At 45.7% G+C, this 24,787-nt stretch overlaps 2 protein-coding genes across 2 annotated transcripts in view; both read right to left on the reverse strand.

The window, feature by feature from the left end:
• Window positions 1-4,786: 4,786 nt before the first annotated feature.
• T265_15190 (hypothetical protein) lies at window positions 4,787-20,498 on the reverse strand (the record flags this gene model as incomplete). Its single annotated transcript, XM_009176988.1, has 4 exons — window positions 4,787-5,348; window positions 11,908-12,388; window positions 13,172-13,518; window positions 19,991-20,498. The coding sequence occupies 4 exons, from the start codon at window positions 20,486-20,488 to the stop codon at window positions 4,845-4,847; spliced, it is 1,830 nt and encodes a 609-aa protein (XP_009175252.1).
• A 1,702-nt stretch (window positions 20,499-22,200) lies between these two features.
• The window catches only part of T265_15191 (hypothetical protein), a gene marked incomplete at both ends in the record, with an annotated part of 8,026 nt that continues 5,439 nt past the window's right edge, over window positions 22,201-24,787 (reverse strand). The window contains 2 exons of the mRNA XM_009176989.1: window positions 22,201-22,446; window positions 23,859-24,270. Coding sequence (XP_009175253.1) covers window positions 22,201-22,446; window positions 23,859-24,270 — 658 coding nt within the window. The remainder of the gene's footprint in view (window positions 22,447-23,858; window positions 24,271-24,787) is intronic.

The following is a 24,787-nucleotide window of genomic DNA, read 5'->3' on the forward strand; positions in this document are numbered from 1 at the left end:
TCATCTATCCTACGCTGTTGGATGCGCATCTGCAGAATAGATTGTCGTCTCTTAGAGCATGAGGCAACAGCACGTCATTCGGACGATCGCGCAGTTTCGGAAAGGTTCGAAGTTAAGTCGCGAACATACACCCCTCTATTACCGAAGCCTTTCTACAAAATGGTCACCAAATCGATCCGAAGTCCTCATTCCGAATGTCGCTATGCAAGCAGAGACAACACCAGTTGTCTGTTAGTGAAGCCGTGGTAATCGAACACTGATCAGTTCTGTGTGCACAAATTTTCGGAGTACTGTGGTTGCCTTAATTCTGGCTGCATGCCTGTAAGTTAGACTTTATTAGCAAATCTTTCTATACGCAATTTGCATGCTTTACGTCTTATGTTAGTGAAAAGCGGAAATGTTAACATCCATTTTCATGCACTTGATTTCAATCGACCCACCTTTGTAACCTGACACCGGTGCTGTTTCATTAGAAGGTCGGGTTGCGTGGCCTACGCACATTGTTCCAAAGAAACAAGAAAACTGCCATAAAGAGATGAAGGCGAAACAAGTGGAGTTGCTAAAACATCCATTGTAAAAAGCCAATATAGGAAATGCGGCATATCAGCTCAATTTGCTGCTAACTTCCGTCTTTTTTCGCTCCAATACCGGTGGTGTGCTCAGAAGAACAGTGGACCTGATTGTGTTCGTTTTGTTAGGTGTGCGACCAACCCAGCCACTCACTGATGATGTCTCCTCAAGGAGTGTTGGAACGTTGGTGATCCATTTGTCGAGCTTGGTGAATAGGCCAGTAACCAAACAGCTTACCTGGGTTATTTATCTTTCACAGCACCAATCATTTTCTTGTTCCTGTGAAGCGAGCTACACAGACCGGGGGTTCACCGGGTGGCACTTTTGACCAATATCTATTTTTGATTACCACAGCCATAGCTGTGCACTCGATCGAGTCTAAACATAGAATACAGGAATCAGATACCTTCAGATCATTTTGTTGGGTAAGTAGAAACTGGCCGAAATCGGTAGAACCCGAGTTCTAATAATCGGGTCGAAATTCGACTGATCAACCCTCCATTCTGAGCCCAGACCTAGATCAACTTGGCAAATGCTCCGGCGCACAGATTGACCGGATCCTACCCGTCGGTGACAAATTTAGCCTTAGCATCATCATCAATATTGACACTGATACGTCACTGTTGCACAGCTAAAAACTCACTTGACTATATTTAAAGCCTTTAGGTGGAAGAAAGAGAAGAGGGATCTGTATCTATCCTACTACAATTTCGAAATGCCTACACCTACAGACACTTATCCAGACAATCTGTAGGAACTGATAACATGAACGCCTATGTCGATTAGCACCTATACTTTGCACTAATTCCAATCACGGATAGGAAAATCACTCGGACCCCATCGTGCACGAACATTACGGAGTAGCTTTTCTACTCCTCCGTCAGGTTGCGCCACCTGGAATTGGACATGAAAAACAGCACATTTTTCGGAATGTCTTGAAGACAGAGTTGTATTCCATGAAGGGGTCGGTCTAGGTGATGTGCACCCTGAACGGTAACCACCTCCACTCTCTCCGAAGCGGATTCTAGAGCGATGGAGTCGGTACTCCCATGGGCGTTGAAGTGGTAAAACTGGGTGTGTGAGATTGTCGATATTGTCAGGTGTGCACGTGGCTCGGACACCGAAGGCACAGAAGTAAGACAGTTTGGACGCTAAGCGATGCTCTGTCATGTCACGGAAGTTAGAAGATTGCCTGCCGAAGTGGATAGCGTTGACCGCTACGTTTTTAACGAGGATTCTCGAGGAACCATAGTTTGGGAACGTTTGCCATCTGTTAACGAAAATCGTTGGTTAGGGGCCTGGCACATTCGACATGGAACCAGTTCCTGCACATGGTACAACTGGTACATTGTGTTCTGGTTTGTCAGGTTACGGTACTTCTGCATTTAGAGTTGAATTTGTTAGTCTGCCCATCGCCGCTTTCTCGTTTCTCTTCCGAGCCTCCTGCGGATTGAATCCGTCATAATTCACCATTGATAGCAATACACCAGTATTACGTATTGGCGCTTTAATCGCTTGGCTTCTTCGTAGAAAGATTAAGTGATTTGATAGGGGTCGCTAAGATCTGTATGGAGACGCTTCACACCGGGAACCTGTGGGTATTTGGAGAACTATTCGCACGGCTATTTGTCACTTAGCTTGTTGAAGCCTTTTTTTGTAGAAACAGTCTGAATTCCTCCTCGATTTCTGAACTATGCACCTTCAAGATCGTGTTAACCCCAGTTAGCCGACCGAAGTGATAGCGGTAAATTATCGCTCCCCCATTACGTATCAAATCATTTTCAGAACTGAGATTTCGTCGTTGCTTTGAAGCTGGCGAGCGGGATACAGACCAACAACGGCATCCGGCAAACATCGGCACTAGTGAAGAACATCCCTCCGTGCTTAGGTTACCTAGGATATGACCACTCGATCGTAATGTCAAAAAACGGGAATAGAATCAGACGCAAGCGAGAAACATTTTGTGGAAAGTACATTCATGTAAGGGCCGTGGTACGTAAGTTTAGTTCTCAGACTATTCCCTGAGGACAGTCACTCATTTAGGACAACTGTTTCAAGATATTTACCTACCGTTGCATCTTCAGCTTATCCATTTAGAAGGTAAACAAGTTGACAATGGGTGGTTTGAAATGAACACCTGAACTTTTTCAGTAAATTTTCAGTTTGTTAATTCGGTACAAAAATGACACGCATCAATCAAAGTGTACATAGTCTGAGTCTAAACCGGCTGAGCCCAAATGAGGCCAAGGGCTAACTGCTTGTGTGCCATATCATTGAATGTTTGACTGAATGAACCAAGCAAAACAAACCACGAATCACATACAGGATACAACGGCCTTAGACCATGTAATCCATGCGAAATATCTGTAGTTTGATTGACCAGACACGACGATTAAAATGCTAAGCCATCAAGAAATAGAACAAAACTTTGACCATTGCGACATTTCGAGTGGTTCAAGATTTCTGACTTTAGTGACAATCAGTTTGCACCCATCTACTTCTGCGTGAATAGGCACTATTTAGCGCCACCTCCATTGCATTGGTGGCAGGAGAGGCAAACGTACTAGGGGAGCAGCTGTCTGGGGGAGGGCAATTGTCCCAATACCTGTCTGTGAAACTTGTGCACAAACTGCAGCTTGGTTTCAGTGGAAATGCTGCGTTCACGTGCTTTTAGAGTTAAAAAGGTTCCCTTATCACCATAAATAAGTTCTTGTATTCTAAATGTAAGGCATGCGTCATTCAGCTCAGTGATACAGCCGACTGGGGTGGATGCACCGCGATTTCTTCTATAAGAGCAAAGTAACCTCCCCCTTCGGTTTATGTAAAAAATTCCATTGAAGAAAGGAAGGTGCACTTATCACTTTTCAGCAATAACTTGTTCCACGTAATATACTTCGTCGTTTACATTTATGCAAATGTACTTCGTTGAATCCCTTCAGGAGAACGTAAAGTAGATCTACGTTCACCCGGATGACATCAAAGAAATGAGCGCTGGTTTTATCTATCCCGGGTTCCCATTCTGCAACTGGAATCACCTTTTCAGATCAAAGTAACCGTCTGTTAGATGCCTGAAGTATGACCCGAAATACTGTCCATTTGTGCAATGTCTTGTCTACACTAAGCCTTGAAGGAGTGGCACATTGATTAAGGTCAGTTCAGTGCTCCATGATAAACATTGGAGGTGGACTGAATTTTTCGACCTACACAAGGCCGAATTTGCTTACATCGTTCCAGGAATTCCTACACTTTACCGGAAACCTGGAGGAGAATTAGTGTACGAAATTAGCTCTGTGCGACCAGTAAAGCAAAACGACAACCTTCTTCGGTAAAAACAGATGCCCTATTGGGATTTCCATGCGGTCCACATTGAGATATACGTGTCGAGGATAAAAATTTGACTGAGGTTTGGGTGTGACTCCTGTTCGCAGATCTCCACGGCAGTAAATCGGAGCTGTAATCCGAGTCGAGCGATCCCGGTCAAGATTGAGTGACAGTGGTTGATCTAGGGCGATTGTGCTTTCGGAAACCAATAATATATTTCATATGAAACGTTTGGAGAATTTCAACACATTCAGTTAAAGTGTAAGCATTTGACTTCTGGATCAATATTGGATAAAATATATTTCTTTCTTCCGGAATTTCAGACATGTTTTATCGCGGTTCGAGACGTTAGATAACAAAGAATTTGAATTAAGACACGAATACGCGTTGCATGACACCCAATCACAGAGTACGGCCGACCACGACGCCAGTGGACCTCCTACTCGTATAAATTTCAATTTCGGAACAGGGTTCATAGATCCCCACTAGTGAGTTCCTCAACGCATGTTACATTCTGGGAGCTTTCTTGATCATCAACCCAACTCAGGGTTTACGAAAGGCAGTCACACTGCGATCTCGGTGGTATCACGTGCGACAGCGTGGACAACCTCAACTTGGTCGTAAGATGTACATTCAAAAGTGTATTGTGCCGCACTTTGACCATCAAAATGACTTAGAATGCAATTAACAACGATATCCCATGAATGCCGGCAGACGCCTGGGACCTCGTGGCTCACAGATCCAGTCACGAATCACGCGAATTGTCTTTATAAAAGATCGTTTCTAATTTACTCGTCCAATACTGGCGAGTACGCTACACCTAGATGTTTGCAGAGACTGGCCGGGTGCTGAGCGAACGAGTTGTACCACTCACTCGAAGAACCCACCAAGTTGGGAAAATGTAAAAACAAGTTTATTATACAGTATTATGTACAATCTTTTTGCCTCCCGGTTCACCACAGGAACGGAGCCTTCTCGCGTAAGGTACGTGAACCATACTTTCTCCATTCCGACTGAGTGATCCACATATCGCTGGATGAATCAGCTGTCAGCAACAACCGTGCCCCGTACCAGGCCAGATCAGATTGATCATCAAATGTGACGACCTCCACAGGAGGACGATTAACATCCTCCATGGGGGCGTTGATTGAGAATGTGGATGCAAGCAAACTGCTCAGTTCTGAAGTGAGCCATTTTGCCAACCAACAACCACCAGGTCCACAGGAACCTCCTCCGATAAGAACCACACATCGGAGGAGGCGTCGCCGAAGTTCTTCTGCGGAGGCTTGACTAACTGGTGCCATCGGGTAGGCCAAAGTACCTGCTTCTGAAGTCGATTGTGCACTGACCGTGAAAGCGCACTGGTAAATGCTCCACCAGATAGCGCTGGGCAGTGATTCGAAAGCGGTGGATCGAGCCGGCAGGGAAATTTGGGTATCGTTTATTGGCGTGGGTTGCTGTAAGGAAAAAAGTATGACGGGTGGTTGGAACCTTCTGCGGCAAAGGACCCAGATATAGATTCAATAAGCCAGAGAGATATGACCAGACGCCTGGATTAAGAAATGACGCATGGAAAATCTGCCTTAGAAAACGGAGGTGATTGGCCTTTACGAAGCCCTCGCTTCAGATACAACGGCCCAGTGTTAACCACCTGGGTCATCCTTTAGGAAAGCAACTTCCGGCGCAGTAATCCCCTGAAGACAGGATACCATGAGGAAAAGCTTTTTGGTTTCCCTGAATGAGTTTCTGTTCGGGTGGATTGTACACTGAGTAGCGGCGGGCGGGGAGGGCTATTGTGACCTTTTTAGAAGTCATCACTATTTGACGAACATCCCATAAAGAGATGGTTGTACTTTGCTAGCTGTTGATTCTAATCGGTCCCCATAATTAGTATTCACAAGTGAAACCCTTGACCAGGACATATGAAACAGGGAGAATCACGAGGAAAGATGACGTCACCCACACTTTCGAATTAAATAAAGTGAATGAACGGGAAAACCCACCTTCTAGAAAACAAAAGAAATTCGTTGGCAGCTTATTGACAGAGTGGAGAGAAGCATGCGGAGTATCCGAGACCAGTTCGCAATGAGGAGTGTTATTACTAGTGAAAGGTACTGAACCAAGCCGACTACACTGCCAAAGCCAAACAATCGGTGAATGGGCGAGCATTTATTGACCGTCTCAAAACTGGTCAGCTGAATCCACAAGTAGCACACGGGATTCGTTCAGCTGTAGCACCCTTTCAGTGCCTAATTGCCATGCCACCAGAAGGAAGCAAGAGGGCTGGGATAATGTCAGGTTGCCCAAGCCTAGACAAGGGAAGTCGAGAGTCAGAGGTCGGGTTCGAACCACGGACCTTCCGGTCAGTAAATTCGCGCTCTAACCACTTTGGCCATCTCGCCGCACACGGGATTACCAACGATGGAAAATGGAACCGGATGACAGTAACTTCCCATGGTTCCGCAGACTACACAGGGCACATGATGAGGGATTTCCACCTTGTCCAGTCACCTGTCTACCAGGAACTGTAACTTACGATTTGGCTGAAGACCTACGGAGGATCCGAAATTACGCTCCCGTCTGATGTCAACACTGTTTTCACATCAATCATTCATAATCTTACTAGAGAAACCGCAATGAACTTGCTCAAAAACAAATTGAACAGAAGACCAGCGAAACCGAAAATCCCACATAAGTTTTTGAACTTTACCATGGATATATACCTCAAATTTGATGGAGAAATCTATCAACAGCAGTCGAAGCTGGGTCGGCAGTGTAGATGATACACTTGTCATGAAACAGACATTATTCCAGGATGCGTAGGAGCTGTTCAACAGTGCCCTTGAAGATACCAAGTTGACAATCGAACTTGAAGATAAGGACAAAATTCTACTCTTGGATGTATACATTAAGGAATATGGACCGAAATCTTTTAACTTGCATTTGACGGAAGGAGACGCAAACAGATCAGATGACAAACGATCACAGCAACCACACAGTGAACCACAATAAAAGTTGCATCCGTACACTGTTCAGGAAGGCAGACACACTGCATAGTACAGCAGAGTTCAGGAGGAAAGCTACCTATAAAGAATATTTCGAAACAATGGATACGCACGAAATTCTATCATCAAATAAAAAAATCGTTCAGCTGTAGCACCCTGTCGGTGCCTAGCTGCCATGCCACACGAAGGAAGTACGAGGGCTGGGATACTGCCAGGTTACTCAAGCCTAGACAGGGGAAGTCGAGAGGCAGAGGTCGGGTTCGCACCACGGACCTTCCGGCAGTAAATTCGCGCTCTAACCACTTGAGCTATCTCGCTATTTATCAGAAGACCGCCGCAGCAGTAGACATACCAACAACCACCAAATCAGATCAAGAGGTAGGTCACACTATCGCAAATCTGAAATATAACGAAACCCACAGTAAACGTGGCAGCTCACAAAACAAATGATAAATTTCAGGGCCAGTGAGAATGGACGGAACGATGTGGACTGTCATATGGACTATCGGAAGTAATATACCGGATAAATTGAAAGAAAACTGTCTACATGAATGACAGCTATCAGAAAATACGATCAACTATCCCCTACACATGAAGGTCAAGGAAACAGTTTCAATGTAGCAAACAGGTGAGAATACGAGATGAACAAGGAATGTCCTGGAAACATGGTACTGCATGGACCGATATAGATCCCAACATAATCTAAGCACTACTACAAGCAAAGGGTCAACAGCATAACATCAGTGTTCAACGCTGACGCTTTGCTGCCGAGCAACCATGATTTCAAAGCCAAATTGTGAAGAAGATAGACGTGGATGCGGAAGGAACTTAGTGATAGCCAACCACAATCATTCCGAGGTGCCTAAACCTACAGAAACCCACACAGGCATTCTGCAGAAAAACTAACAACAAGAATGCCACTGACATCGATTAACAGTCATATCTTCCAACGTCTGCAACCAGGCGCAGCGGCGATCAGGTGAGCATACCTGACGGATACCGCACCCTGTATGAAAGCTTTTGGAGAGCTCTTCATATACTCTCACAGGTCCGGAACTCTGACAATACAAAAGCGTATTATGCTCACGAACTTCCGGCGCATTCCTTGGTGGGAAACAGACCGTCAACCGAGTTGATTGCGCCTTATAAATCTAGAAATAGATTGTGGGTCGTTTGCACGTATGGCGTTGTTCTAGCACCTGACGGAGTGTGAAGATTTGGTCAACGCAACCCCTACCAGGCAGGAATCCCGCTTGTCGCTCTCGAATCAGTGCATCACGAGCCATCATAAGTTGATGAAACACACGTGACACCAATAGCCTCGCTACAACGGGGGGCAAAGTGAAACACGTGCGTTCACCGCACTCACTACGAACTCTTTTTTGAAACCAGGCACCATAACCCACTCCCTCCAGTTGTCTGGGACAGCCTCCTTTCTCAAAATCCACGCAAACACATCAGACAAGCGCCGGCTGAGGATTTCAACCCCATCTCTGAACAAGGCGGGTGGGAGGACATTCAGGACAGGAGATCGGTGGCGCTTGACAGAACATATGCGGTCAAGGTGTTCTCATCTATTCAAGATAGCTGCATTCTGATCCTTGGTTGTTTCGCTCACAGGTGGTTTCCGGGGATCAGTCGTAAGGACCAACTGAAATAATTTTCGGGTATTCCCGGATTTCTAGGCTTCTTTCATTCCCTTAGCTTTCAGAGTTCTCCAGGCTTTACGGTAGGCAAGCACGCTCATTCTCACATGACCTCTGATAGTCCGTCTGGTCAAGTAATGTTTGGCATCATTTGGGATATTCCTCCGAGATTTAAGCAGTGCCACCTCCAAGTATTGGTTGAGTCTGATAGCGCCATGCCACAGACACAGCTCCCAGGACTGTACAAAGAGGTAACGATCTCGTTCCAGCTCGAATTCATATTTGATGGTAGAACAGTTGGAAGACGATTCTGGTAAATTATTCTTATATCCAGATCTACCAGTCCCTCAGTTCCTAAGCTATTTGTTCGCACCTTAAGCGGCCCCGAAAATAGAAGGGAGAAGCGACGAGTGCGTGGTCAGAATCCACAAATGTGTTCCAAAACGACAAACAGTCAGTTATTGATCCGCGCCATCGGTAACTGATGGCAATGTGATCGATTTGAGTCCGTGGCCGTCAAGCCGTTGGGGGACACCATTTGGTAGTACTGCAAAAAACAGCGATGGTTCGCCGCTGGCCGTATGTACGGAGTCAATCCATGTCTAATACAATCCAGTTCCAGATGCGCTAAGCCTGCCCACCTGTGGATACAGATGTCCGTTAACCACGACGATGTCTAACCTTTTCGCTTAACGCGACCAGGTATTCAGGTCATCCTAAAAGTTGTATTTGATGGTGTCAGAGCTAAAGTCGGTTGGCTTGCAAGCAGAAACAACAAACAGACAACTTCCACCTGTAAGACTTCTTCACAGACGTTGCCATGCAAACCATACAGAAGCGCCTATCAACAGGTATCCAGTCATGCAAAGATCCTTCCGCCAGGTGACTTAGGACGATACCAACCCCTACACATCCTGCCGCAGCAGCATCTGGATAACCAGAGGGGACGCAGCCGGAAGCGAGTGGAGAATGACTGGGCGATTAGCTTAACCATTGTGCTTGCGTCTCGAATTCTTGTTTCTGATACGTAGAACACATCAAAGTAAACGACTACAGTGGTAGAGCAAGAGAACCATGTTGTAATGCAACCACTGTACAGCTGACAGTGGTAAACGACTACAGTGGTAGAGCAAGAGAAGCATGTTGTACTGCAACCACTGTACAGCTGACAATGATGATAATGATGATAATAATAACAATAATAATAATAATAATGACGATGATGTCTGCTCGCTTCGGAGTGCGATAGACTAGGTTTAGAGGCTTGAAGGTTGATTGTGACGATCGTGATTGAGGGTAACAGCGCTGGATAACGCGCACAAGTTGCTTGTAAAACCGATGCAGAACGAATGGAGTCATCAGTCCTAACTGACAGGCCTAGACGAAGAGTTATTAATGGATTGGAAGAGAGGACAAGAAAATAGGCGAGAGAACAAGGGCGTCAACAGCAGCCTGTTTTCGCTTATCCACCCTGCTATATGCAACAAGTAAAGCGACCCAACTGATGGCACCGCGCGACGGCCGATGTGGCATGAGATTATTCGCAAGTGTGCAATACGTGGGTTGGGATGTCAAGGGATAATCTCCCTGCAATTCTCCCCTCCGCTGCACACAGTTACGCCTCCCTAACCGAAAGAGGGGTATTTAATAGTTCATCAAATGGAAATACCACAACAAAAACGTCCTACGTGTTATGGAGTCAGAATTACTGAGATGGGTTATCAGCATAGGTGGTACACAATCTCACCACACCGGTAAACTCCTGAATTGGCTTGAGCAAGAATTCCGCTCTGGGTAGATGCAGAACAATTTGTTGAACATGTCACACCAGCAATATCAACCGACGGTAAAGCTGATGAAGCAACGCGTTTTTTGTCCGATATGAAAAGAACTGAGCTACGCAGTGAAAATGATTCAGGATAGCCACTGGCCTGAAACAGCCATATATGTCAGTATCACTAACCATTGGTTTGTCTCGTCCCGGGTTACTCAACCGGGCCCATGTCATTTACCGTAGAGACTAACTTGGCTTGTACGGTCCTTCATGCTACGTTGCTGTTATGAAGTAACTGCCTCCAACCGATACATAACTGATCGATGAGGACTTTGTGAGGTAACCGGGCCTCTGGTATAGAAAATAAATGGTCTAACCAGCGTAGCTCAAACAGTGTGACCAACTGATTTGAAAGTCATCTGGTGTACCTCAGTAGTACTGATTTGATGTTCCCACTAGATGCGCGCAATGTTTCAGGGGCACCGTTGTTCAGACACACCAAGTATAGAAAAACCTGCACGTAGCAGTCATGTCTGTGATCCATAAAGTAGGACATATCGAACTGCAGCAGTGTACACTTTACACGAGATGGTCCAAGTGGTTAGAGCGCGAATTTACTGATCGGAAGGTCCGTGGTCCGAACTTGACCTCTGCCTCTCGACTTTCCCTGTCTAGGCTTGGGCAACCTGGCAGTATCTCAGCCCTCGTACTTCCTTCTGGTGGCATGGCAGTTAGGCACTGAAAGGGTGCTACAGCTGAACACTTTACGCATAGCCGCCTTCCTGATGTCGTGTCGGCAGCACAAGGTTGGCAAACGCTGCAAACCACTTCCCAATTGGGTAGATGATTTCATCTTCCGCCAGTCCATCAGGACTTCCGCAGCTACCTAGGTAGGCGAACTTACCTATCACATCGACTGAATCATTCGCAAGCGTAAGATCTGGGTTTGCCCCCATCCAATCTTACAGTAACACATTCCACTTGAATCTTGCAGCAGAATTACATACGTTATTTAAAACGGCCTAATCCAAGAAGACCAATACCGTCACGATTTGTGAGCTGAAAAACTGAACTGAACAGAATTCATACCGTCAGCACACTCAGTGTCTGTGAACGATCGCCATGCACTTTTGAACCCAAAAGTGCTGGAATGAGATGAAGAAGACGCAAGCAGTACATCGATTACGAAGTTAGAGAAGGGCGAAAGACGATATCTTGATACCTGATCCTGATACCGTTGGATGTGGTGGAACTCTCCACTTATGGCTTGTCGGTTGCTAATGGTTGTACTGGCGTCATCATCAATGTTAAAGGCGCTGGAGGATAGAATAGGCTGTGGTTTTTGCTCTAATATGACAACCGTTTAATAAAAACAGGGGCACCAGGAATCCGACAAGCACAACAGAGGAACAACTGTCCTCTTCCCAAAAGGTCGACCCCGATGAAGACCACCCATCAAAAAAGATCACGTCACCTGAGTATTCGTTTGCACCTCAGCACGTGCCCCAGGGAGGGCATCCCTTGCAAGTCATAATCCATAGGCTGAGAATAATGAAACAACGAACGGAAATGATAAAAACGGCCTACTTACGACTTCTGCAACGTCTGGTTCCAACCGATCCATTCTGACATCCGCGGTGGCATCATTGCCAACGGTATCAGCTGACATAGCCCCTTGGCCTCCACCACGCTTACGACGTTCTCGTGTTGTCATATTTATGTACAGATCGTCAAAAGGATCATCCGGTTGGGCAGCGTCAAGCGGGGACATTTGACACTCATGATAGATCGAAGGCCTGTCTAGTCGAATAGGATCAGCGGCGAGACTTATTTGACGAAATGGTAAAAGATTTGCGTAGATGACAGCGCCAACACGAAGTGGAACGGTAAAGTGCAGCTCACAATTTCCAAAAGTGAGTTCAAACCGTTGATCGGTGGTAGGTTCCCTGAGCTGAGGATCTTGCTTTTCCAACTGACCAAGCTGAGAAATCAGGCTATGAGCGGAACGTTCTGCATCAGTCAACCACGTACGAAGAGCATTTACATCGGAGGCGAGGGTGTAGTCAAAATCGCTGAATCAAAAAAATGAAGAGCACTGGATGAAATAAGACCATCAAATACAGAAATCGTGGGTGTTAATTTGCTCAGGAGCATGAAGGTTCAGGTACAAATGCTGTATCCCGATTTTTGTGACATTTTTAGCACAACTTTTGGTGGACTTCTTTAGAAATACTCTGATTACATGCTGAGACAAATCATGCTGATTAATTTAAAGAAAAAATGCTTTCATCTGTAGACAAACCAATTAGCAAGTTTGAACTAAGGTCGGAAGATGTTTGAGTACGCGATGGTTCCTCGAAAATGAATCCCACGGGAAGTCCTTATTAAGGAGTTGGAGTGTGCATGGATTGGTGAACTGTGAGTCAGACGGGACACGTCACAAGTATTCAGATACAGGCAATTGCACAAAACATTTGTCAACTAGGATTTTCACGAATGGCTCTGTTTTGGGGTATTAAAGCAAAAGATGTAGTTGACCCACTCTAAGGAGATCGTCTGAAAGGACTGACGAAAATGTTCTGCTGATATGGATACCAAAAAACGTGAAAAATCGAATAGTCCTATTGTGAGGGACGGCCTCTCAATGGGGTAATTGAACTTTCAAAATATCCCATCAAACTAAGTGGTAGTTTTGGAAGTAGAGTGCTTCGAAAACTGAAATCCTTGCTAACTTACAGGAAGTTAAATAGCTAGTTACGAAAACGTCATCATTTCGGACTAAAAACAGGGCGCCTTTGACGCCTGCTAAACTGAAACTCATAAATATATAATAAACACCATGAACAGGGACGTACACGTAGTCTCCATTTCCTTTCGTGATTCCACTGGGTAACGAAATTCCGTGGAAAGTACGCAACACACTGTTCCTGCCAACTGAGAGCACGACCCGAGCGTCCGGTGGAGAAATTCCGTTGTCCACGCAACAAACCGAGGTTTTCAGCTCCCCAATATCGACAACACAAGCTGTTGTGACTCCCAGACCATAGGTTGCACACACCGCAGACTGATGAACGAAAAGATGGCTGAACCCAAGTTTTTGTAAAAGCATGTCGGCTAAATATCGCACTTCGTGGCGTCTGAAGACATCACCAATGACGAGAATAACCCGATAGGAAGAAAAATCAGATCGATTTATGCCGAGCTGATAAGAGGGAAAATAATTGGTATTAAGCAGTATAGTCAGGAATAATAAAATACAAGTGAGTGAAAAAGTTAACTAAAAATGCTCATCGGTCAGGCGAAACCCTACAGGTCCATTCCTATACAATAATCACCCGAACATTTGTCTCTCGGATCTCATGTCATTTTCTGTTACACCCAGTTGCTTACACGAATTTAGGGATCCAATTCATCCACATCAAGCATTTTCAAAATGACTTTATTTACCTGCAGCATGGGTGTGTGCTATTGAATCACGTCATTCTTGAGTGCCTTGTCGCCATGGTAACTATGTTGAGCTGACGGACGAGAAAACCGCGTGCACAGCCGTAGACCATTGCAAAACGGCGTATATGCATCACTACTAGGCTAGCGATCAAGCTACTCAGATGCTCCAAGGATCTGACGGTTGCGACCATCGTGAGTTGACCACAAATACGGATGGGTGGGGAGGGGGAGTTAGTGAAATGTTCATGGCCTTATGATTCATTCGGCTTGTTAAGGAAAAAGAGAATTTGCAAGTAAATCATCTATCACCAACCACTTTATATCCACTAAATCGCCGTGGTGGATTGGCACCCGTTTCCGGAACCGCTGAACCCACGAGCTGGAAAGACAGAACTACATGCGGCTTGCCCCGAGTGGCGAGCGTAACCAAATGAGCAAATTTAACTAGGTGTAAATCTCCCGTCTTGTTAACCGGAAAAAGTTCCAGATCCAAAGTCTTGCCAAAATAATGACCCACAATTAAATAATACACCGACAACTAGACAGTTGTAACATACAGCGGATTCATGAACATCCCCGGTAGCCCGCACCACTGGTAAGGCTTACTCGAAGTACACATATGTGCTTGGTTGGTGCTAGCCAATACATACTCAGGTATCCCGCTCAATCGCACATTGACGAGTCTCCTCGAATGGTGGTGAAACGTGTGAAAGCTCCACGAACAGATCAACAGCCACCTGATCAACTACCAATGAATGCAATCGAACTGACAACATTCAAACTCACAGCCAATGCGGGAGATTTCAGGCAACAATGAACCATCGGATAAACGACCAAACCTAAACTAGGGGACAGGCAGAACAACCACTTAACTATATTGGAGAAGTCCCATTGAATTATTGGTCCGAATTAGGACAACCAACAACTATACCGTCCTCACACTAGGAACTTATTATGCTGATGGGTAGCAAGCAGCCACTAATATAGGATGAAAGTACATAGAGATATAAGCATTTAGGCACGCTAGCGTTTATGGGAAGAGTGCAGGACATCTAGTAGAAAAGGTAAGCTGCATAAGATACCGGAAGCAGTGTAGCAAGAAACTGACCATACTATTCGTCCAGCTGTAGCACCCTTCCGGTGCCTAACTACCATGCTACCCGAAGGAAGCACGAGGGCTGGGATACTGCCAGGTGGCCCAAGCCTAGACAAGAGAAGTCGAGATGCAGAGGCCGGGTTCAATCCACGGACCTTCCGGCCAGTACATTCGCGCTCTACCCACTTGGGCCATCTCACCCCCTCGACCATACTATTGTCAAGACCTCTGACAGTGAGTGGCACTGGTCTGCCGCGGCTATCAAAGACGTTCGGATAGTTCATGAAAAGTGTCCTCATCATACAGTTATTATTAAGGTTAGATAGCTTGGGATGGCTAAGTGGCAACGCGTAAAACTCCGATCAGAACGTCCGTAGTTCAAAGTCGGTCCTGACTTTCCCACTGCTTCATCCTAGATCTGGGTAACCTGGTAGTATTTCAGTCCTCACGCCTCCTTCGGGTAGCGTAGCAGCTGCGTGCCGAAAGGATGCCGCAGCTGGACGATTTATTTTAGTTTCTTAGCAAGAACCGAAGCAACAGCACGCATGATTCGTGCCATGTATCGAGCGCCGAGCGGGATCGGCAATATGCAAACTAGGGTAGGGCGAGGCTCTCTCAAGAGACTGGGAGGCAAACGGGTGTATTCTCTGATAGGATCTGAGCCACTTTCGACACCAGCACGTTTGCATTCCTGGAGATGGTATTAGGCCTCGTTCAGAAGCCAGTCTGTGAGACTATAAAAAGACACAGATCGTCCCAAGGAAGAACTCCTTCAAGCCAGTGCTACCTGTACGACTCAGTGGTAGCCAGCGCAACAGTGTCGCCAAACAAGTGAGAGGATTATCAAGTTCCTAGACACCGTACAACCGCTCACGAGCAAGTCTGCTTGCAAACCATTTAGACCCCACTTGGACGTTAGTCCTCTGATCATAGTCTGCACTCGGATCTGAGGCACATTAGTTGTTGTTTTGTAAAGCGTTAGGCGAGCTTTATTCTGGCGGTCATCCGACCTTCTGGTGCTACTGTGTTCAACAATTCACCTCACTTCTTGATCAATCAAGTTGGTGTCCTTCATCCCACTCCATTTTCTCAGCTAATATCACTGACACTCGCAAGTCCCTTTTGTTTAGTGTGTAAATAATTGATGATCGAAATAACAGACAACCTGAATCTCTTCGCAATGGTGTCCGACACGAAAGCGTGTGCACATACACCAGAAAAAAGCGCGGATATTTACTCTCAGGGTTCTGAACAAGACAAGCAGAAGCTGGACGGAGGTCCGTAGACGTTTTCACCCCTCAGAAAGTACTGTTCGTCGGTAATTTATTCAAAATGAGTGATAACTTGACTGCTAACAAGATTATGTACAGCTGAACTACAACAGACATTTGCCTAGACTTGGCTACGAGGCAACGGAGTGCGAGTCCGTGGGTTATTCCGACCCTCGTAAAACTAGTCAAATCAACCAATTAAGGGTGAAAAAACTTGTTTTGTTGCGATCATGCGTGAGTACAATCAACACGTTCGGTTAACGAATACGAACAGACGGGAACTGTCAGGAACGGTCGAAGAGGATTAAGTGGGTCGTATAGTTCTCTATTTATGAATTCACAACAGGTGTTCGACGCGGCTGAATAATCCTGGCGAATATCTGCACCCTTGAGTTGGTGGTAGTCAAAGTAACTCATCAGAATACGGTCAGGATCGTCATCCACAGTCTTGCATATTTGGCCTGAAACTAATCATAGATTTCAGAAAGGTTTGGCAAAAAGCAGAGAATTTGCTGTCGGGCAGCGTTTCGCTTACGATACGTCCTCTAACTAGTAAAGGATTCCATAGTTATCATTTTCCAAACGCAGCAACGGGTGAAAGAATGACCAGGCTCAGATGATCTAGAAAAGTTTGGCAAACAACGTGTGGTGCAAACGCTCATGACAAAACAATCGCACCGTACGCCGTTATGTCCATTTCAATATACCAGAAGGCCGGGCAGCGCCAGTTGACGGACTAGGGTTAGGTGAAGCAAAACCCCATAAACGCAGCATGCAGATAGCTAGTGGCTTTCTGAACAATCAGTTGTTATAATGAAACTAATTCAAACATTAATATATAATCTAATCGTGCTTCCCATATGGTCGAGAGGGACGTACGTGCGCGGCATATAGAGAGGTGCAGGTCACTGGCAATGACGCAAGAGATGTACACAACTTCAACTTAGAGGTGTAGAAATTATCCGCATGAGCGAAATTCAACGAAGTCAACTTAACATCAAGGAAAGTAACTAAGGTTAATCTGTGTCAGTGAACAGGGTCGTTTGACTGCTCAGTTTGAACGAGGATAACTGTAAGCGAGTTAAATAATGTTCGTTGCAACAGTCTTCCGGAAGTCCTTGTGTTAAGAGTCTTGAATTCTACCAACGAGGAGCGACCGGGTGGATATTTTGAAGCAAACAGACTTACTCTATCAAATGCTCGTACCTTTGGTACAGTGAGGTAAACCTCACGCCCGGAATCTCAAAGTAGTCTGCTCAATCCTTATGCGACTTACCTACCTCCACATATCTTAATTGTGCGCAATCCGTTAGCGCGCCATACTCGCCTCAGTTATATCATGGAAAGCCTCTACCTAACACATAGGAACAACAATTGCAGTCAAGAGATATGGGGTAGCCATGTAGCGTGTGCCTTTCATTTAACTATGATAGTGCACGGTAAGAGTGGTTGAATAACTAGTGAGTCAGCTATCGCACTCGAAGATGCTATCAAGCTATGACTCAGTCAAGAGCTACGTTGAATACCTTAATCATTTTTAAGTTTAGTATCCGTAAAACCCCATTTCTCTGGCGGCCAGTTGGTTGATTTGACGGACCCAATTATTAGCAGTCTTATGGGATTTTTAGTCGCACTGAGATGTGGGGCAATAGAGGGTTGATAAAAGTTTCAGAATTTACCTTCCACATCAACTACATAGAACCTCAGGCAGGATAATTAATACCACATGTCATTTTGCACCGACCGACAGACTACAAGATAGGAAAGACTAAAAGTTTGGAGCGCATAGTGCATGCACCCGGAGGACTAACTAGTCACACAAAAATCAAACTTACGTAATCAATTATGGTGGTCCGAATGATGGCCATCGCGGAATTTCAGTTCTACAACCATCATGAATAATAAAAGGTTTGGCATTGGATCAAGAGGACCCAATTCACGTGCACTTTCGGGCACGCAATTTTGTGCTCCAATAATGTTTGGTTTGGTTCATGACCGACTGCGACTTGGTCCAAATGCTTCCAGTTCCGTTGATAAAAAAGGCAACGAAAATACCCAAGCTGGCCATTTCAACTGGCTATACGTGGTGCTTATTTACTTACACAACCTAGGCCACGTAAACCATGTCAGATATTGAGATGTATTCATCACCCCAAAACGCAAACGGTTTGTAAAGTAATTTGAAATGACGGCGGTTTGATAGACTTAAAAGGCAGTAAAACTAACGCTTCATACAGCTGCAGCACCCTTTCGGTGCCTAACTGCCATACCATCAGAAGGAAGGACGAGGGCTGGGACACGACCACGTTGCCCAAGCCTAGACATGGGAAATCGAGAGGCAGAGGTCGGGATCGAACCACGGATCTTCTGGTCAGTAAATTTGCACTACGACCACTGAGCTATCTCGACCCACATAACGGAAATTTATCTTCAAATCGCACGCAACCACGTTCAATGTTGACTATGGGGTTACAGGGTAAGGAGTAAGATCCCACGTGACCTATAAAGAATGACAAGCAGGTAGGTAGCTTTGACTTCGTTGTTGCACAGTTAAATTCTCATGCTTAAATCAATTTACTGGGATTAGGGAAATCACACAGAGGTTGTCATGAACGGTCAGCCAGACTCAGATCCAAATATGTTATTCAAACTTTGTACATTTGTTCAAGAGTGTACCGGCTACACAACAACAAGCTTTTTTGACTGTTTGAACGAACAGTGCAGCAGCAGACAATTCGTTGTGGAAGCTGAAAGCGATAAGGATTGTGGGTTATCTTTTAACAACAGTCACCGAATTTCGGCGATGGCTCACAAGAATTCCTGGCATTCCGACAGGTATCTGCATTGCTAGTTCTTGCATCCACACCACGCCAAAAGCAGTTGTCAGTTGCTTAGCGAGTCGTGCCCGAGGTTATGCTCAAGTGAGTCCATACGAGCAGGTCAGCCGAATCGAGTCAGCAGGGTATTACAACAGAACAAGCACCAAAAAACAAGTAACCATGGTGAGGACATTACGCGAAATGGTGAGAGAGGGAGACTAAAATCGAGTAGTCACCGTGGAAATGTCCTAAAGAGATGGCAATTCCGACGCCACCTGGAAGATACTTCGGGATTATAATATTGGAATGTTCTTCCGAACCGATAATACCCTACAACAACACCTCGTAAGAGCTGCGGACCCCATCAGACTGAAGGCTGCACAGAATCTGTCTGCCGAATTATCCGTCCAGAATGCTCGGCCAAATACATAAGTCGGATAGACAGGCAACTTTATGGGCAGATAATGGAGCACGAAAGTCACGCGCGACCCCATCTACAAAATCCAACTGAGTTCAGAAAATGAGAACGCGATTCAATCATCAAAAACCATGTACTCGAGTTAAACCACAAATCGATTTCGATGGCAAAAGCATACTCGTCAGAATTCAGGTCACACATGGAACAGACGGGCGCTTGAGACCAGCATACATCCTAACTGTGTCAACTACTACAACCAGACTTCCGTCTACCTGTATTGGACTGAATGTAAACCTTGGTCTCCATACGGCTGCAGGAAGTCAAGCAGAAAGTTAGACAAAGAAGCATCACGGCTGACACGACGAACTGAGCCACGCCCGCATTTAATTTTAAAAATTTCAAATTTTAATCTATTCAAAAATTTAAAATTCAAAAACTCCTCGAATAGCTTGCTAGAAGTGGAAACGAGGCTCATGGTCACTTATATTGTTATCGCCACGTTTGGAAGCCCACTAGAACATCTTCTCAGGATAGACTACTACATAACGCTGTTTCCAGAGCTACTAATTATATTGAAATTTCGTGTAACATAAGTTGCAAAATAAGTGCTATCAGAAACTCACTTGCTTTTCCAGGGCCATGCACCATATGTCTTCTAGATCTTGTACGACTGAGGAATAATTGGCCCCGTCCCGAAAAAATCCATTTGCTATGGGCCAGGTCATCTGATAGTGTGGATTGGAAGCCAATAGTAGAGCGTCACCAAAGACGACAAATTCTCCTCCATCGTCAGTCTTACCCACGAATTTGGACTGATCGGAACGTTCCACGGAAATAGTATGAATGTCAGCATCATTAGCAGACACACCACTATCCAGGGTGAGGGAGAATAAACCGCGAATATCCGACCACAGCGAGGTTTTGGTAACTTCCTCCCCGAACATGACTTTCCGACCAGCAATTAGGGGAACATTTCCGGCCTTTCTTTTGACAGCGAGGCGACGGGCAATACAATGATGTAGCTTTTTGGGAGGAGGCCCACAAAGTTTTCCAATCTTCAAATAGTATGACCCCGGCTCAATAATAATGGTATTTTCTGCTATATTGAGCGGGCAGGGCATGACGGTTTCGTGGCCCCTGAAATCCAACCGGAATGAAGTCAGAAAGAATAAAAATCCACATAAAAACAACCTCTCCAAAGGAGTCAATGTTTTCAAGCATAAACCAAGTATGTGCTTTTGTTCAAATCTCAGTGACGCTCGGTTGGTGGCCGCGACAGCCAAGACGAAAAAAATGGTTCGGCTGTAGCATTCTTTCTGTGACTAACTGTCATGCCACCAGAAGGAAGCACGAGTACTGGGATACTGTCACGTTGCCCAAGCTTAGGCAGGGGAAGTCGAGAGACAAGCCGGGTTCGAACCAAGGATTTTCTGGTCAGTAAATCTGCGCTCTAACCACTCAGCCATCCATTCCTGACAGCCAAGATACTAGCTGGCATCATTTTGAGCTGGGTGGTCGTTATCAGGAGGGACAAACTCGAGAGAACCCCTGGGTGTCACCACGACCGAAGATTCATCCCTATTTCTTTACCGCGAGACAATTTCTTGAACAGTCGCACTCTATCAAACGTCTCACATCGTTCGTTTTTCTTGAATTAAAAGCTACTTTTGATTCAATCGAAGGTGAGCGACTTTTGGCATGTTTGGCGATCGATTTCTTTGTTAAATTCGAAAGCACTGCATGCAAAAATGGGTCCATGTGAGTATGTAGCAAACTGTCGTCTGAAATCACCTAATCCCCCTGTTTGAGAGAAGGCTGATCCCTCTAACCATTCATGTCCAAATCCGTTACCGATTTATTGCTTGAAATCGCTCTAGCTACCTCCAAAATCTCGGGGGTCTAAATGTTCCCAGGGCGTTCGCTCATGGGTAGTGTACTACTTGTTCCAAATCCCCCAAAGATTTAAACCATTTGAAATAACCTAAATAATTCTGCACAGTCGTCTGGTATGCGCTTCACACATGCAAAATTTCGCCACATGACCGGGTGTAAGCAAACTCTAACTTAATGCTTGCGAACCAACAAATCGATACGGCGGACAAACTTGGGTAGTTGTGTAAGTTCCGGTAGACTGGCTAGAGATCAGTTCTCGAAATGAAAAGACCAGGATGGCCTTTGCCAACCTCTGATACCTACGGTATCGGCGTGAAGGTAGTCCTTTTATTAGGAGTAGAGTATACACTGCGATATTGTGGTACATGCTGTCTTATTAGAAACGTGGCGACTACACGCAGACGATGTATGAAATCTGCCAGTCTTTGACCATAGGTGTCTTATAAGCAATGCGCGGATCTGGTGGGAACGACGAATTAACGATGTCAAGGTTTTGGAAAGGAACTCGCGATGGACGGGTTACCAGACTTCACAGGTTACGCGTGTTGGGGTATCTACTTTGAATTTTAGAGAACTGTCTGTCTCACACAACCCTGTGGTGGATGAAAGCCGTCGATAGTTGGACCTTGTGACGAAATATGAAAACACTAACCACCAAACTCAGTCAAGTTGATAACTTTCGTTTCCAGGGATACAGAATCCGAGAATAAACTCACTAATGGTTACTGACACTGTACGAAATACCCCAGTCAGGCAGTCGTGCCTCTCTTGTGTCAAAGTTACCACCTTCAATCTGTAGCTGATCAGTTTCCAGTTCCGTTGGAGCAACATACAACACAAAATAACTGATCGCACCATCGCCTCCCATGCCTGGATATCTCACATTTTCAGGCAATAGAAACTGCAAGTTGGAACCAACATATCCTTGGTACGTGGTCTATACACGATAAACTGAACCGAACTGAATTTGTCGCCTGGCAACCAGCATAACTAAGGTCCTACCAGAGATCCAATGACTGGAAAATGTTAGCTGAATGGTATCGCACATAGGAGTCTCGGCATTATGCACAGTTATCGATATCTGCCTCCAGTGAGCGTCAACATCCGAAATCGGACCGGCAGGCAGGAATGGGAAGGGTTGGTTCTGATGGGTTTGTATGGCTTGAATACGAGGGCTGCTCAGAAGCTAAGCAAGGTTCTGCACAGGTCTGATGATCGCAGTGAAAGGCAATAACAAATTGCATGGCAAGAGTCCACTAAGGCCTTTGACAACTGTAGATCATGTGGGCCGGTGCGACGAATGCACATCCAAACAATAAGAAAATGAATGTTCGGTTGTGCAACAGGGTTTTCAACCGAAGAATGTTTCCTGAACCAAAAGCTGCACTGGTTTGCTCATGCATGGCGAATATCTAATCATTGTTTGCCGAAAAGATGGTAGTATTCTGTGGCAAAACCAGTGGCGCAAGCAGAAATACAATATGAGGCATAAAAGTGGTTAGATGTCCGTGTACTGTCGGTGGGACTCGCCTTACAAGATAGGACCCGCTTGAGCCACATGTGCATGGGTTGAGACGCTGCAAAGTGTAACTTATGCGGTAGTTATGATGACAAAAAAGCGAGAAGTGATGGCTTATCCTTATTTCCGGCAACCAATGACAAGGTGGTCTACCTAATTTTAGGTGCTAGTTCGTTGGCAAGCGTCAGGTCGCCAGGCGATTACGTCATTTCGGAAACTGGTACTGCGAATGACAAACCTGTGATCAGAATACATGTTCGTGCAGTTTGATCTAACCCAAAATTACCATCAAATGAGACTCAGCAGTGCTTACCTCACCTACCTAAGCGTTCATATCACCACTGATCATAAAGATGTCTGAGCTCTTAGTCCATTGTAAAAAACACCTGGAGCGCAGTAGAAGCTGCCTCTGGGAGGCTTACAGTTACAGTCCGTTAGGGCAGAAGCATATAAATAAACAGTGGCACGTATAGCATCGAAAACAGCCATTATCTAGTGCAAAAATAGTACAGAGATTACGATAAAGGGGAGGCCACAAGCCTTTCCCACGAAGCCCTCTTCGGAAGGACCAACTTATAATCAGACAACAGACCTGACACATGGAGCACTGGATACAGACAGTGCACGCAATGTGACCGAATTAAATAGACACTGTTCATTAAGTGCTGGAAGACGTGATATTTCGAGTTCCTATCTAACGACACCTCCAAGGGACAGGCAGGCAGTTTCCAAAAAGGAACATACAGTACCGAAACCCTGTTCCTCATTTCATGCCAAAATCACGCCGCTGGCGAAAAACATAAATTGCAAGAAATGAGACCGAGGTGTCCGGAAGACAGCCGCTCGAAACAATTTCGCTGGCACAGTTCATCGGCGGTAAAATATGAAGAGAATGTGGGTGCAGTAATACCACCGTCGGTCTGCTATGTGGTCATGGTGTACAAATGCGAAAATGGGCGTTCACACCAAAACGCTAATAAAAAGGGTCGATGGTATGTTCATAATTGTCTGCATATACCTTCAATAAACTTATATCATCATCATCATCGTCAGCTGTAAGAACCGCGGACTCGTCGTACACTGGTTGTAGCTGCCGCAGTTTCGTTCACCGATGATTTGGGGGAAGGGATAGGTAGCTGCGCATTGCACGCGCGAGCTGGTAAATTGGTGCATAAATCCCACCTGTTCGCCACCACAACTCCATCCGGCACATCACCCGACGCCAGGTGAAACTGAGTGTCCGCGCAGACCGAGAAGCTTGGTGGACCCGAAAGGTCGAAGAAATGGAAGATGCAAAGAATGCTGGAAACGTGCGCAAATTGTTCCAGTTGATTCGTTCGACTGGTCCTCGGAAACCTCTTGTCAGTGAAACAATCAGGGACCAAAATGGCTCCCTGATATGCAGCAAAGCAGAACATTTGGATCGCTGGGCACAGTACTTCGAACAACAATTCAGCTGGCCACCTGCTAACCCCAATCCAGAAACCCGGCCTTCAACAGAAAGGTGGACCGTAAATATAGAGCCGCCTTCAGTCTCAGAAGTGTCCGAATGCATTTCTCTACTCAAGCGCCATCGCGCAGCTGGTCCTGACGACCTTCCACCTGCTCTCTTCAAGGATGGCGGTGGATTCCTCAGTCAATGCCTGTCTAGCCTATTTGGGTTTATCTGGGAGAAGGAGACCGTCCCAGACAACTGGGGTGAATCGATAGTGATACCCCTTTTCAAAAAGGGTACCCGCAGTGAATGTAGCAACCACAGAGGCGTTAGCTTGACGCCTGTTGTGACAAGGCTTCTGGCGCCATTGATTCTTCGTCGTCTCATGGCGGCACGCGAAGTCTTGACTCGTGAGAATCAAGCGGGATTTCGACCGGGTAGAGGCTGCGTTGACCACATCTTCACACTCCGTCAGGTGTTAGAGCAACGCGACATGTACAGACGACCCACAATTCTGGTATTCCTTGACTTCAAGGGTGCGTTCGATTCTGTTGATCGATCAGTTCTGTTAAC

This window comes from Opisthorchis viverrini (genome assembly GCF_000715545.1).
Source record: "Opisthorchis viverrini unplaced genomic scaffold opera_v5_381, whole genome shotgun sequence".
Taxonomy (NCBI): Eukaryota; Metazoa; Platyhelminthes; class Trematoda; order Opisthorchiida; family Opisthorchiidae; genus Opisthorchis; species Opisthorchis viverrini.